Below are 12,885 nucleotides of genomic sequence, written 5' to 3'. Positions count from 1 at the left end.
ACCCAGTTTATTTCTCGAAGTTAACTAATTTAGGGTTTGCTGAGCGTTGCTTAGAATATACGATGGAATCTTACCCGTAAATGGTTGGATTTGTCGTTCTTACGAAGTTTCAGACTTATTCTCGAGTCCAGGTTTCAATCTCAGACCCAGTTTCTTTCTCGAAATTGACTAATTTAGGGTTTGTTGAGCGTTTCTGAGAATATACGATGGAATCTTACCCGTAAATGGTTAGATTCATCGTTCTTACGAAGTCTCAGACTTATTCTCGAGTCCAGGTTTCGATCTCGGACGCAGTTTCTTTCTCGAAGTTACTAATTTAAGGTTTGCTGAGCGTTTATGAGAATATCCGATGGAATCGTACCCGTAAATGGTTGGATTCGTCGTTCTTACGAAGTTTCAGACTTATTCTCGAGTCCAGGTTTCGATATCGGACCCAGTTTCTTTCTCGAAGTTGACTAATTTATGGTTTGCTGAGCGTTTCTTAGAATATACGATGGAATCTTACCCGTAAATGGTTGGATTCGTCGTTCTTACGAAGTTTCAGACTTATTCTCGAGTCCAGGTTTCGATCCCGGACCCAGTTTCTTTCTCGAAGTGGACTAATTTAGGGTTTGCTGAGCGTTTCTGAGAATATACGGTGGAATCTTACCCGTAAATGGTTGGATTCGTCGTTCTTACTAAATTTCAGACTTTTTCTCGAGTCCATGTTTCGATCTCGGACCCAGTTTCTTTCTCGAAGTTGACTAATTTAGGGTTTACTGAGCGTTTATGAGAATATACGATGGAATGTTACCCGTAAATGGTTGGATTCGTCGTTCTTACGAAGTTTCAGACTTATTCTCGAGTCCAAGTTTCGATCTCGGACCCAGTTTCTTTCTCGAAGTGGACTAATTTAGGGTTTTCTAAGAGTTTCTGAGAATATACGATGGAATCTTACCCTTAAATGGTTGGATTCATCGTTCTTACGAAGTTTCAAACTTATTCTCGAGTCCAGGTTTCGATCTCGGACCCAGTTTCTTTCTCGAAGTTGACTAATTTAGGGTTGTTGAGCGTTTTTGAGAATATACGGTGGAATCTTACCCGTAAATGGTTGGATTCGTCGTTCTTACGAAGTTTCAGATTTACTCTCGAGTCCAGGTTTCGATCTCAGACCCAGTTTCTTTCTCGAAGTGGACTAATTTAGGGTTTGTTGAGCGTTTCTTAGAATATACGATGGAATCTTACCCGTAAATGGTTGGATTCGTCGTTCTTAGGAAGTTTCAGACTTATTCTCGAGTCTAGGTTTCGATCTCGGACCCAGTTTCTTTCTCGAAGTGGACTAATTTAGGGTTTGTTGAGCGTTTTTGAGAATATACGACGGAATCTTACTCGTAAATGTTTGGATTCATCGTTCTTACGAAGTTTCAGACTTATTCTCAAGTCCAGGTTTCGATCTCGGACCCAGTTTCTTTCTCAAAGTTGACTAATTTAGAGTTTGCTGAGCGATTCTGAGAATATACGATGGAATCTTTACCCGTAAATGGTTGGATTCGTCGTTCTTACGAAATTTTAGACTTATTCTCGAGTCCATATTTCAATCTCGGACCCACTTTTTTTCTCGAAGTTAACTAAGTTAGGGTTTGTTGAGCGTTTCTGAGAATATACGATGGAATCTTACCCGTAAATGGTTAGATTCATGCTTCTTACGAAGTTTCAGACTTATTCTCGAGTCCAGGTTTCGATCTTAGACGCAGTTTCTTTCTCGAAGTTACTAATTTAAGGTTTGCTGAGCGTTTCTGAGAATATCCGATGGAATCGTACCCGTAAGTGGTTGGATTCGTCGTTCTTACGAAGTTTCAGACTTATTCTCGAGTCTAGGTTTCGATCTCGGACCCAGTTTCTTTCTCGAAGTGAACTAATTTAGGGTTTGTTGAGCTTTTCTGAGAATATACGATGGAATCTTACCGTAAATGGTTGGATTCATCGTTCTTACGAAGTTTCAGACTTATTCTCGAGTCCAGGTTTCGATCTCCGACCCATTTTCTTTCTCGAAGTGGACTAATTTAGGGTTTCTTCATGGTTTTATTGTAGATGTTTGTAATCCAACGGACCAAATTTAAAGAAATCAAATCTCAAGCCAATCTAACGGTCGCCATCCTTGTTTGGTTATTCCAAATTTTGTGTTTTCTTCTCAATCCGTATGCTCCTTTTTAAACCAATGAAAATGTCCCATTTTTAATCCAACGAACCATGTTTAAAGAAATCAAGTCTGAAGCCAATCTAACGGTCACCATCCTTGTTTGGTTATACCAAATTTTGTGTTTTCTTCTCAATCCGTATGCTCCTTTTTAAACCAATGAAAATATCCCTTTTTTAATCCAACGAACCAAATTTAAGGCAATAAATTCTCAATCCAATCTAACGGTCAGCAGTTACCAAATTGTGTTTTCTTCTCAATCTGTATGCTCTTTTTCAAACCAATGAAAATGTCCCATGTTTCCCACCAAAAAAGCCCTCCCAAATTTTCACACATCCTTCTAGATTTTGACTATTGACTATTGACCAAAACATTTTTTTCTCCATCAGAAGAAAATAAACCTAACTATCCAAAATTTGCACACAACTCTTTTCTTTCTCTTCCTCTTTCTTTCTCTCTGTCTCTGCAACTCAAACTCAGAAAAACTTCAAAGAGAAAAACTTCACCTCAAACCCTAATCAATCAGACACTCAGAAAAACTTCAACTCAAACTCAGAAAACTTCAACTCAAAACCTAATCAATCAGAAACTCATAAATCCCCGCTTAACCTCAGGTATAAATCTCATCTGAGTAGGGATTTTTTCTTTTTCATTTGCTGTTTGATTTCTTGTTAGCCTTTGAATTGTGGGTTTATTGAGAGTTGAATTTAGAGTTTTTAACTTTCTTTGTGTTCGATTTAGGGTTTTATTTTCTTACCGAGTTAGGGTTTTTTTACAGCCGATTCATATGTGGATTGATTTAGAGATAGATTTAGTGTTTTTCATGTTTCATTGGGTTTGATTTTTATTTTGATTTTGAGTTATTTTCTGACCTGAGTTAGGGTTTTTGTACAGGACCGATTCACATGATAATTGATTTATAGTTTGATATTTGATGAACTGAGTATATGTTGATTGATTTAGGGTTTTAGAGTTAGAGTTATACAGAACTTTGATTTATCTTTTTGCATTCTCATTTCCATTTTTGTTTGATATCCATGCTTGTTTGCAATATGATTGGGTTTATTCAGTTTTAAGAATGACTTTTTCTCATTTCCAAGTGAATCTGCAAGACCTGCTGGTGGGATTACTGAACCCCGGGCTCATTCTCAACTGAGAATTGTACAGGGCTTCAGTATTCCAACCAACAAGTGTCAGTTGCTTGGTGGATTGTTTCCTAGTTTGATTTGGGGTTTGATATTTTCTTTGTGTATGATTTAGTGTATGATTTAGTGTATTCAGATTTTACAAAAGTTATATATCTTGGTGGTTAATGTTGCTTGATTTTTTATTGTTTCAATAGATATATGTATGAGAAATCTGGTGGTTAAGGATTGATGAGAGCTAGAGCACTCTCTTTCTTATGAGCGAGACAATTGCTTCATTCTTAAGCAATCAACTTACTCATAAGAAAGTGAGTGCACCAGCTCATTTAAAAATCCTTATAATTTGGTATCAATATAATGTTTTCTTGATGTTTGCTAGATTATATGTGGGTGTTCCAATTATTCCAGATGAATCATGTATTGGTGGTCCAATTATGTAAGAAGAATTTTGATGTTTTTGGTTTCTAATTTTGGACTTCTTAATTCTGTTTTTGCAGTAGCTGTACGTGTGAATCAAAAATGGTGAAGAACAAGACCAAAAACTTTGTTCCAACTCCCAAGAAGAAGGTAAAGACTTATCGTCAGCATATAATTCTTGTTTAGTGTAATGATTTACCATCTTCTTTTGTTTAACCTATTCTAGTTTATGTCGCAAGTTAGCAAGGAAGCCAAAACTGTCCAGTCTGTCCCATTACCAAAGAATAAGGTACTAAGACATCTCTTGTAGTTTACCAAAATATCTTGATTCAGTTTCTTTTATTTGTATAACTCAATTTATTTACCAAACTCATGTTATTAACTTATTTAAGTTGCAGAACATTTTGAAAAAGAAGCAGAGTTCGCAGCCTTCAAAGTCTGAAATCAAACAAACAACTCCTAACAAGAAGAAGAGTTCAGAGCTACCTGCAATCCAAGAATCTCCAAGTCATTAACCAACTGAACATGAAAAGACACCAAGACGGACATCCCCTAGGTTTAAGAACAGGTCAGAGGAACGAGATCATACTACTGAAAAGAGTACTCCAACACGATCATCACCTAGAAAAAGGAAAGGTTTAGCTGAACAGGAAAGCGATGCACAATCTGAACCAGTCCAGTCCACATCAGGATCATCTCAAATTGCACGCTCCAAGGAAGTTATTGAGAAGGAAAGGACAGTGAAGCGGAAATTGTTCCATTCAGGCCCATGTCCCAATGTGCAAATCAGGAATCCAAATGATACCTTCTCTGATATGGTTGAAGAAGAAGAAGAATATGAATATAAAGAGGAAGTGGAACCAGAAAATACTGTTGCTACTGAAGAGGGGGAAGGTGAATACAAGGAAACGGCGAATGATAAAGAGAATGACATCGCAGCAAATGAAAATGCAAAACGAGATGAGGTATAACTCTTTGTGTCGCTGATTTAATTTAAGTTGTTTCTTTATGGTAGTTTTTTAATCCACATTTAACTCTTTATGATAATTGTGATAACACTTAGGTTGTACAAGGAGAAGAGAAGAGAAAGCGTGTTCCTCGTGGCCCAACACGGATGGCTTCACTAGGGATAACTGAGGACAAAACAAAAAAGCCAGACAAGGCCACTGTTATCTTTAACAGTAAAGATCAGCCCATTGGTGACCCTTCCGTGCAACTTGCAAGTGTGTTGGGAGTTTTAGTTAGGCGAAACAGTCCATTAACTTTCAAGGACTGGAGAGTTATCCCTAAAGAAGCCAAAAATAATGTATGGAAGATTTTCCAGGTAATTTCTTAACTCTTCAACTTTTTACCGCTATAGCTCTTTCAACCTTCAATATTAATCTCAACTTCTTCACTGTTATTTGCAGATGAGGTTCATTGTTAATGATTTCTACAAAGATTACTATTATGGGAAGATGGGTTGTTATCTTAAGGAGGCTAGGTCTAGGAAAGTAGGCAAGATATTAGTCATTGATGAGTTGGAAGAAGAAGAAAGAGAGAAGAGGATAAAAGAACTTAAACCACAGAACATGTCAGACAATGAGTGGGAGGATTTCGTTGAAACTGTTTGCTCGGAGGAATTCAGAGTAAGTTTTTATATTATGTAATTTTTTAAGTTAAGTCCTTCTACAATCATTTTGTTGGTTATGTCTTGTTACTTAACGATATTCCATTACTTTGTCAGGCAAAAAGACTCAAAATGCAGGAAATCCGGCAGAAGCATACCACCCCACACACGATCAGCAGGGAGGGTTATGCTCGTCTGGAGGAAAAAATGGTATGTTCATTATGTGTTTGCTAGTATGAATGTTTAAAAACTATGTGTTGATTTTTTAACCAACTGAATTTACATTTTGTTTGCAGCAAAAGGAGAGGAAGACTACTGAAGAGATTGATAGAGTTGAATTGTGGATAACGGGTCACAAGCAGAAGGAAGGAAAGGAACCAAATCCAGGGGTTATTGAGGCTTTTTTGAGGACCCAAGAGAATTATTATTTCTTTGTTTATGTGTTTGAATGATTTAATTCATAAATATGACTAATTATGTTTAACACTAATACAGGACAAAATTGCAAGAGCTGAAGCAGATACTGGTGCTGGTGCTGATGTTGGTGGATCATCTGTGACAGATGATCTTCTTGTCAAAGCTCTTGGTGATGACAAACCAGGTCGACTCAAAGGAATAGGGTTTGGAGCAACAAAGACAAAGATGGTTGTCAACTCCTATTATAAGAAGATCATTAACGAGTGTCGGAAAAGTATGAAGGAAATGAATGGGAGACTTATGATGTTAGAGGTGAAAATTTTGTTATTGATGTTGTATTCTTTTCTTAGTTTACGAATTCAAACTTGCCCCTTATACAGCTGGTTTGGTCTTTATATAGGAAAGGAGCTCGAGATGTGTCTGCTGCCACGATGGATCACTATTGCAAAAGGCCAGTCCAAACGTAAGTTTGTTTACTTGTTTCTTCTTTGCATTATGGCATTTTTTTTCTCTTTACTTTATGTAAAATTCTCTTGTAACTGTGGTATGTTTTTTGTAGTCTGGAAATGCCAGTAACAACCATGATAGCGCTAACATTGTCCGTGAAAATGGCAGTCCATTGAGCAGAGCAAATGTGGTTCCACAGCCAGTGGGAGTGCCAGAGAATAATAGAGCTTGCAGGTTACTCAGTTGGTACACTGAGGGCGAGATTGTGGCTGATGCAGTTATTGCTGAAACAGATCCAAAGAAGTTAATCCGTGGAATGCCAATAGGTTTTGGAGCTTACAAGGTATCTGTGATAGCTTCTCGTGTGGATGATGCTCTTCTCTACAGGAAAACCAATGAGTTGAAGTGTATCCATGATGCTATAGGAACTTACATCTCATGGGCCAAGGATCTGATATTGCTTGACTAGCCATCTGACTTCTTAATCTTCTTTAGGAGTGTCACTGGATATTTTGAATGGTCCAATGATTTAGTGTTTGAATGATCTAAAACTGGTTAGGTGTTTGAGGGGTTTAAGTGTTTGAATGAATGCTGGTACATTATTTTTATGGTGAAATGGTTTAGTGTTTTAATGATCTTAAACCGGTACATTTGGATGAATAATGCTGGTATATTTGAACGCGGTCGCCAATTTCATTTTTTTTCCACAAATGATAAAGAACCACAACTGCTATAAAAGCTTGTAAGTGGATTGTAATACATGTTTCTGCTATACGTAGCTTGGTTGTCAAAGATTTGACATACAACTCTAATAATACTTGTCAAGTAAATATTTGCAAGTCTTCCTGTTGTTGTCAAATACTTGAGATACAACTCATACATGGGTTGTCAAGAAAATAACTTGCAACCCTTCCTTTTGTTGTCAAATACATGAGATACAACTCATAAATGAGTTGCCAAGACAATAACTTGCAACACTTTCTTTTGTTGTCAAATACTTGAGATACAACTCATACATAAGTAGTCAAGGAAAGTGACATACAACTCTAGTAATTGTTGTCAAAGAAAAAACATACAACTATGACCATGGTTGTCAACAAATTTTCTTCCCCAGCAACACGTGTAGTGTAGTAGTTATTTTCACAACACATATATGAGTTGTATTAGTAAAAAAAAGAAAATTTTGAAAGATATTCACAACTAGAGCTGGCAAACAAGCTGAAACCCGCGGATTAACCCGTACCCGGCCCGTGAAAACCCGAACCCGGCTTGACTTGGTCCTAAACAAGCCGAGCGCGGGTTGGAGAAATAGCGGCTTGTGAGAAAACGGGTTTACCCGTCCCGGCCCGTAAACCCGCGGGTTAAACCCGTCAACCCGTCTTGTCCTATTAATTTCTACCGTACGATTATTACATTTAATCATATTCGTTCATTTATGGTATAAATCTCAAAAAAAAACCTAAAAGATTTCATTTTGTTTCATTCCTTCTCCACTCTGTCTCTGCGCCTTCTTAGAACCACCTCCATCTTCGTTTTTCTTTCTTCTCTGCGTATGTTCTTCTTTGCATGTGTAAATTAAAGCTTAACAATAATGGATTTAATCTCAAGTAACTGATGTGAGGATTTGCTTCTTCACTTTTCTTTTTCTTTCTGTTTCTGGGTGGAGTTTTAGTCGGCTAAGGGTTCTGAGTTGGATATTGGAAGTGCAAGTGAGTGATTAAGGGTGGATTTTAAAAGTAGAACATGAAGAAGAACATTATCATACTAATAGTTAAGGTTTATTTCAATGAAGTACTGGAATTGAAAAATCCAGAAGAAATTAGGGTTTCAATTGAATTTGGGGTTTTATGAAATTGAGAAGAGAATTGAGTTAATGATAGAAGAAGAATACTAGGGTTTTGATTCAATTTAAGTTATTGGGTTAAGATGTATTGAATTCCTAAAATAATTTTTGTTCTTTTTTGTTCATTCAATCAAAAATACAGAGAGGTAAAGCCTTTTTTTCTCCCCTTGTATATCTAATGTTTGGAACATCATTTTCTTATAGATGTTGGTTTTGTTTGTATACTCTTGGGATTATAGTTACTAAAATCGAACCTCTGTTCTTTCTCTCCAAATCTTATGTTGTTGTTGTTGTTATCTTCCATTGGGTGTTGTTGGTGGGAGCTGCTAAGAGAGTAGGAGAAGGAATAATGGGCTTTGGTATCATTGATTGCTGCTTCCTGAAGTGTAGCTGATGTTGCTGTTGATGTAGTTAACTGAAATGAGTTTTCGTCTGATTTTAGTTTGAATAGCAGCATGGGAATTTGAGGAAGATGAAATTGGAAACTGAGCAGTGATGATGGGGAGTTTGAAAACGGAATTGTGGGATTATAAGAATCAAAAATCAGTTTTGAGTTGTGTTTACGATTTTTATCCTTGTAAATTGCGAGTTGGTGTTTACGATTCTTATCCTTGCAAATTGTAATTTGTCACAAATTAGCTTAATTAAGTTTTAATTAAACAAGCCGGGCTAACCCGTGAACCCGCAAGCTTTACCCGTTACGGGCGCGGGTTGAAGAAATGACCACCCGTGAAGAATATCAACCCGCAGGTTTTGGCCCGTGTAAACCCGTACCCGTGTAACCCGTAACAAGCCAGCCCCGGCCCGCCCGTTTGCCAGCTCTATTCACAACTGAAGCAAGCATTGTACAAAAATAATCGACAACTATGTTTACGACTATAACTGAAGGCTTATAAAGATTTGAGGATTTTCTACAACCCCTTATGCAACTTATCGATAAACGTCGTCGTAGATGTATGGCAACTCTTTTCGGGAGTAGTTTATCACTGTTTTTCTCATAGTGCATACACATTTGCTATTTCGAGCCGAGTTTACTCGCCTATGTTTTTCTCAAAATACGTGTTTGTAAGCTTTCGCTTTAACCACTTTTCATCTTTATCCATGACGAAAGTCATGATGACGTTTCAATCTTGAAAATAACTTTGATGACGATAGTCGTGAATAAGTGTATAAATCCATGTGCCAACTATGGATAGCATATATAGTGTGTTGAAATGTAGAGTTGAGATTATGTAACCAACTATGGATAGCATATATAGTGTGTTCGCACATTAGTGTATAAATCCATGTGCCGGAAACCAATTGTGTGCACTTGTGCATGCGACATTGGTAAAGGAGACAGATTGGGTACGCGTACCCGTACCGGCGGAAGTTTTCTGACCGAAAACTTCCACTGGAGTTTGTAGTTGGGTATATTAATTAAATACCCTTGTTTTGACACCCAACAAATATATCCTTATACAACACCAAATATACTCCTATAATTTAAAAACCTTATCCATTAATAAATAGATTACCTTAATACCCTCACTTATAATTATTTTCATTTACAAACCTTATGCTTATCCATTGACAAATTCTTTTCTTATTTCACAGCCACTACCACCACCGCCATTCCACCACCACCAGCACCGCCACCAACACCACCACTTACTAACTACAACCACCACTAATATTTCACCACCGCCACTAATATTTTCCCACCACCACCACCACCATTATCATTGCTGTCACCGCTGCTGCCGGCGTTGTTTCCGCCACCGCCGCCGCCGTCGTTGTTTCCACCAACGCCGCCGCCGCCACCACCGCAGGTTGTGTTAACAACCAAAGTTGATCCTCAAAACAAAAATAAGAAAATAAGAAGAAAAAAATAGCATCAACAACTGAAATTGATCCCCAAAATATGGATCAACAATCGAAGTTGATCCCAAAATAAAAATCAAAAAAAATAAAATAATAGAATAACAACAAATATGGTGTCAATAATGGAAGTTGATCCCAAACACAAAAATCAGAAAACAAAAATAATAATAATATGGTGTCAACAACCGAAGTTGATCCCAAAAACAAAAAAACAAACAAAAAAATAGGGTGTCAACAACTGAAGTTGATCCCCAAAATATGGTGTCAACAACTGAAATTGATCCCCGTAAAAATTATTAAAAAAAATAAATACATAATATGATCTCGACAACAAAAGTTGATCCCTAAAATAAACAATTCAGAAAATGTTCATATTATTTATGGTATCAATAATTTAAGTTGATCCCAAAATATGGTATCAACAACCAAAGTTGACCCCAAATCTAGTGTCAACCAAAGTTGATCCCAAAAATTGATGTACTAAAATTAGTGAACCTGACGTTAATCGAACACGCATCTTCTGATGTGGAGTTAGTTGTGCTACCGTTGCACCACAAATTCAGCATACATAAGTCATTTACATGTCTTCCTAGTAAAACTGTGTGACTGTGTAGAGAAATCAAAAGTATAGATGTGAGACGAAATCTCTAATAAGGTTTAAGCTGCGAGCATCTAACCACCGACCTAGGCATGGAGATTTCTATATTGGTGGAACTAGAGCGTACCTACCACGATGTGAAGTGCAACAGTTGGATTCCAATTCGAGCATTTGCTGGAATGCCTGATACTAGGAACTGAGTACAAAAACAGAAGTATAAAGTCAGGTTCCAACAAGAAAATGCAGGCTTAATCATCTTTAGCGTTGCGGAAAAAAACAACAGATAACTCGGGCCATCATATAGAAAGGATGAGAGACAGTGTCATCCAGAGTTCAATAATATACTAGAATTTTATCAAAATTCACTACTTCTATACCAAATAAAATTGTAACAAGTAATGTCTGTACACAAAAATATAAAAATTATAAGCAAGGACTGAAATATTGTGAGCAAATAAACCACTTCTAGATCCTAAATATACATTTCTATAGGCTGTCACTAGTAGTAGATATCACCAAGAAAAGTATATGAAAATGTAATGTTCGGAAACCCGTTTACTTGTGCACTAGTGAGCAAAGAAAGCATTTTATACATAAGCGACAGATGGATACAAGAGACAAAAGCACAAAAATGATACCACCTTATATCAAGCAGAAGTTGCAGAACTCAAGATATTGTCTTTGCGGGGAAAGCGTTCCTCGTAATTGCTGAGATATGTGTAGGAACATCTCATCTTGAGTCATCAAGAGAAAGTCAAAAATCATATATATACATGCATTTTCTAGTAACTTTTCAGCATCCACTACATGCATCTTATTAGGCAGAGATGATGTATAGCTGCAACTGGCTATCAAACAGATCTAAATCAATATATAGCTATATCACCAGATGATCATAATACAAAATATCGATTATTAGTAAATACCATTAGTACCAAAGTTGGCACAAAACATCAATCTAATGTAAATTTTCCATTGTTAGTAGATCAAATATTAAGCCTGTTATGAAGAGCTAGTACTTACCACAAAAACTCCACCAGCACAACCACCCTTCCACAACAAACAACTAGCAGCAACACCAATGTTGCAAACTATCACCTAGGCAACGAATGGACACAAGAAAAAAGCATAAAAATGAGACCACCTTCTCAATTAGGAAAATGGAACAAATAATTTTGATCTAAAAACCTAACTTGGTTAAATGATTTGTTCTTATTTGCAAAAATGAACACCAAAATCAAAAGCCCAAATCAAAACCAATGGAAATAAGTTCTGAATTTAAGATTTCCAAAGAATATACTGAAATAGCTTTCTAATAGAACATACCTTGCATTGATATTTTTTGCAGTGGCATTGGTGAAGGAAGTGATAGTAACCGTAAGTATCACCACTACAAACATCTCCAAACCACCACAATCACAACAAATCTCCACAACCGCCATCATCACCACAATAACAACCAGAACCACCATGATTTTTATCGTCAATTTCATCATTCTAACTTCACCACCACCAGAAACTTAAACAAGAGGAAGAAGATAATCACTGCAATCCCCTTTGATCTTCATCAATAATTTAGAAATTGATATAACTTTCACTTTGTAGACGAATCAACAAACCAAACCTCTCCTACCGCCGCAACCACCATCAGCGCCACCGCTATTATCATCATTACTTCTTGAAACTTCAACTTGAAATAAGTTACCCAGATAACTTAAAGATCAACGATCTCTGCAAATACCATGAAATTAGTTAATATCATTAAATTAAAATAAAATCAAAACCTAAAATCATACCAGTTTCATAATCAAACAGGTTTCTCGTTGATTCATGGATATAAACAGGTTGTTTATGATGTCGCGTGGTAGTGGTGGTGGTGGATTTGGTGGAAGTATATGAGGTGATGACGAAGGAGGTGTTCCTGAATCTATTCGCAACGACGGAGGAGGAGGTGGTAGTGGTGGTGGTAGCGACGATGAAGACGATGATGGTGGTGATAAAACTGGAAAGAGAAAGGACGTATTTTAGATCTGAAATGAAAGAGGAAGATCATTTCGATAGATAATGGGTAAAATTGGAAAATAAAATAAAAACATTAGTGGACCCCTCGTGGGCCTACAGATGGAGAGGGGTATTTTTATTGTTATTTGTGAAACCCATGAAAAAGAGAGACAATTATATAATTCCCACTTTATAGTTTATAAACTGGAAAAACCAGTCACCTTATGTACGCGTACTCACGGAAGTTTTCGAACCGTAAATTTCTGCTGAGTTTTTAAACTCAAATCCGGTAGCTAAGGTACGCATACCCGTACGCGTACCCAAGCTGGTTATTTCTCAAATCGGAAGTTCATGAACTTAAAACAATAA

The 12,885-nt window shown here is 36.9% G+C and overlaps 1 protein-coding gene and 1 long non-coding RNA gene across 11 annotated transcripts; one reads left to right on the top strand and one right to left on the bottom strand.

Annotated features, from left to right (window-relative positions):
* The first annotated feature begins 2,575 nt into the window (after positions 1-2,575).
* Positions 2,576-6,902, top strand: LOC113317958. Of its 7 annotated transcripts, none has more exons than XM_026566072.1 (10): positions 2,576-2,790; positions 3,819-3,888; positions 3,982-4,027; positions 4,137-4,703; positions 4,802-5,062; positions 5,148-5,366; positions 5,465-5,557; positions 5,644-6,076; positions 6,165-6,227; positions 6,380-6,902. In XM_026566072.1, the coding sequence occupies exons 4-8, from the start codon at positions 4,554-4,556 to the stop codon at positions 5,797-5,799; spliced, it is 879 nt and encodes a 292-aa protein (XP_026421857.1). In that variant the 5' UTR covers positions 2,576-2,790; positions 3,819-3,888; positions 3,982-4,027; positions 4,137-4,553; the 3' UTR covers positions 5,800-6,076; positions 6,165-6,227; positions 6,380-6,902. The 7 variants fall into 7 exon arrangements, with proteins under 7 accessions (XP_026421857.1, XP_026421850.1, XP_026421852.1 ...); XM_026566065.1 differs by having other exon boundaries at positions 6,324-6,902; XM_026566067.1 differs by having other exon boundaries at positions 4,131-4,703; positions 6,324-6,902.
* Positions 6,903-9,896: 2,994 nt separating this feature from the next.
* On the bottom strand, positions 9,897-12,551 carry LOC113318965. 4 transcript variants are annotated; one of them, XR_003344977.1, is made up of 4 exons: positions 12,312-12,551; positions 11,842-12,246; positions 11,157-11,613; positions 9,897-10,711 (listed from the first exon to the last, which is right to left on the bottom strand). It is a non-coding gene; the product is annotated as an uncharacterized LOC113318965 (long non-coding RNA). The 4 variants fall into 4 exon arrangements; XR_003344978.1 differs by having other exon boundaries at positions 9,897-11,363; positions 11,539-11,613; XR_003344979.1 differs by having other exon boundaries at positions 9,897-11,359; positions 11,539-11,613.
* Between the last annotated feature and the right edge of the window lie 334 nt (positions 12,552-12,885).

The sequence above is a fragment of the Papaver somniferum genome, chromosome 10, assembly GCF_003573695.1.
Source record: "Papaver somniferum cultivar HN1 chromosome 10, ASM357369v1, whole genome shotgun sequence".
In the NCBI taxonomy this organism is placed as follows: Eukaryota; Viridiplantae; Streptophyta; class Magnoliopsida; order Ranunculales; family Papaveraceae; genus Papaver; species Papaver somniferum.
Note: the sequence above shows the minus strand (reverse complement) of the source record. Positions and strands in the feature narration are given on the sequence as shown.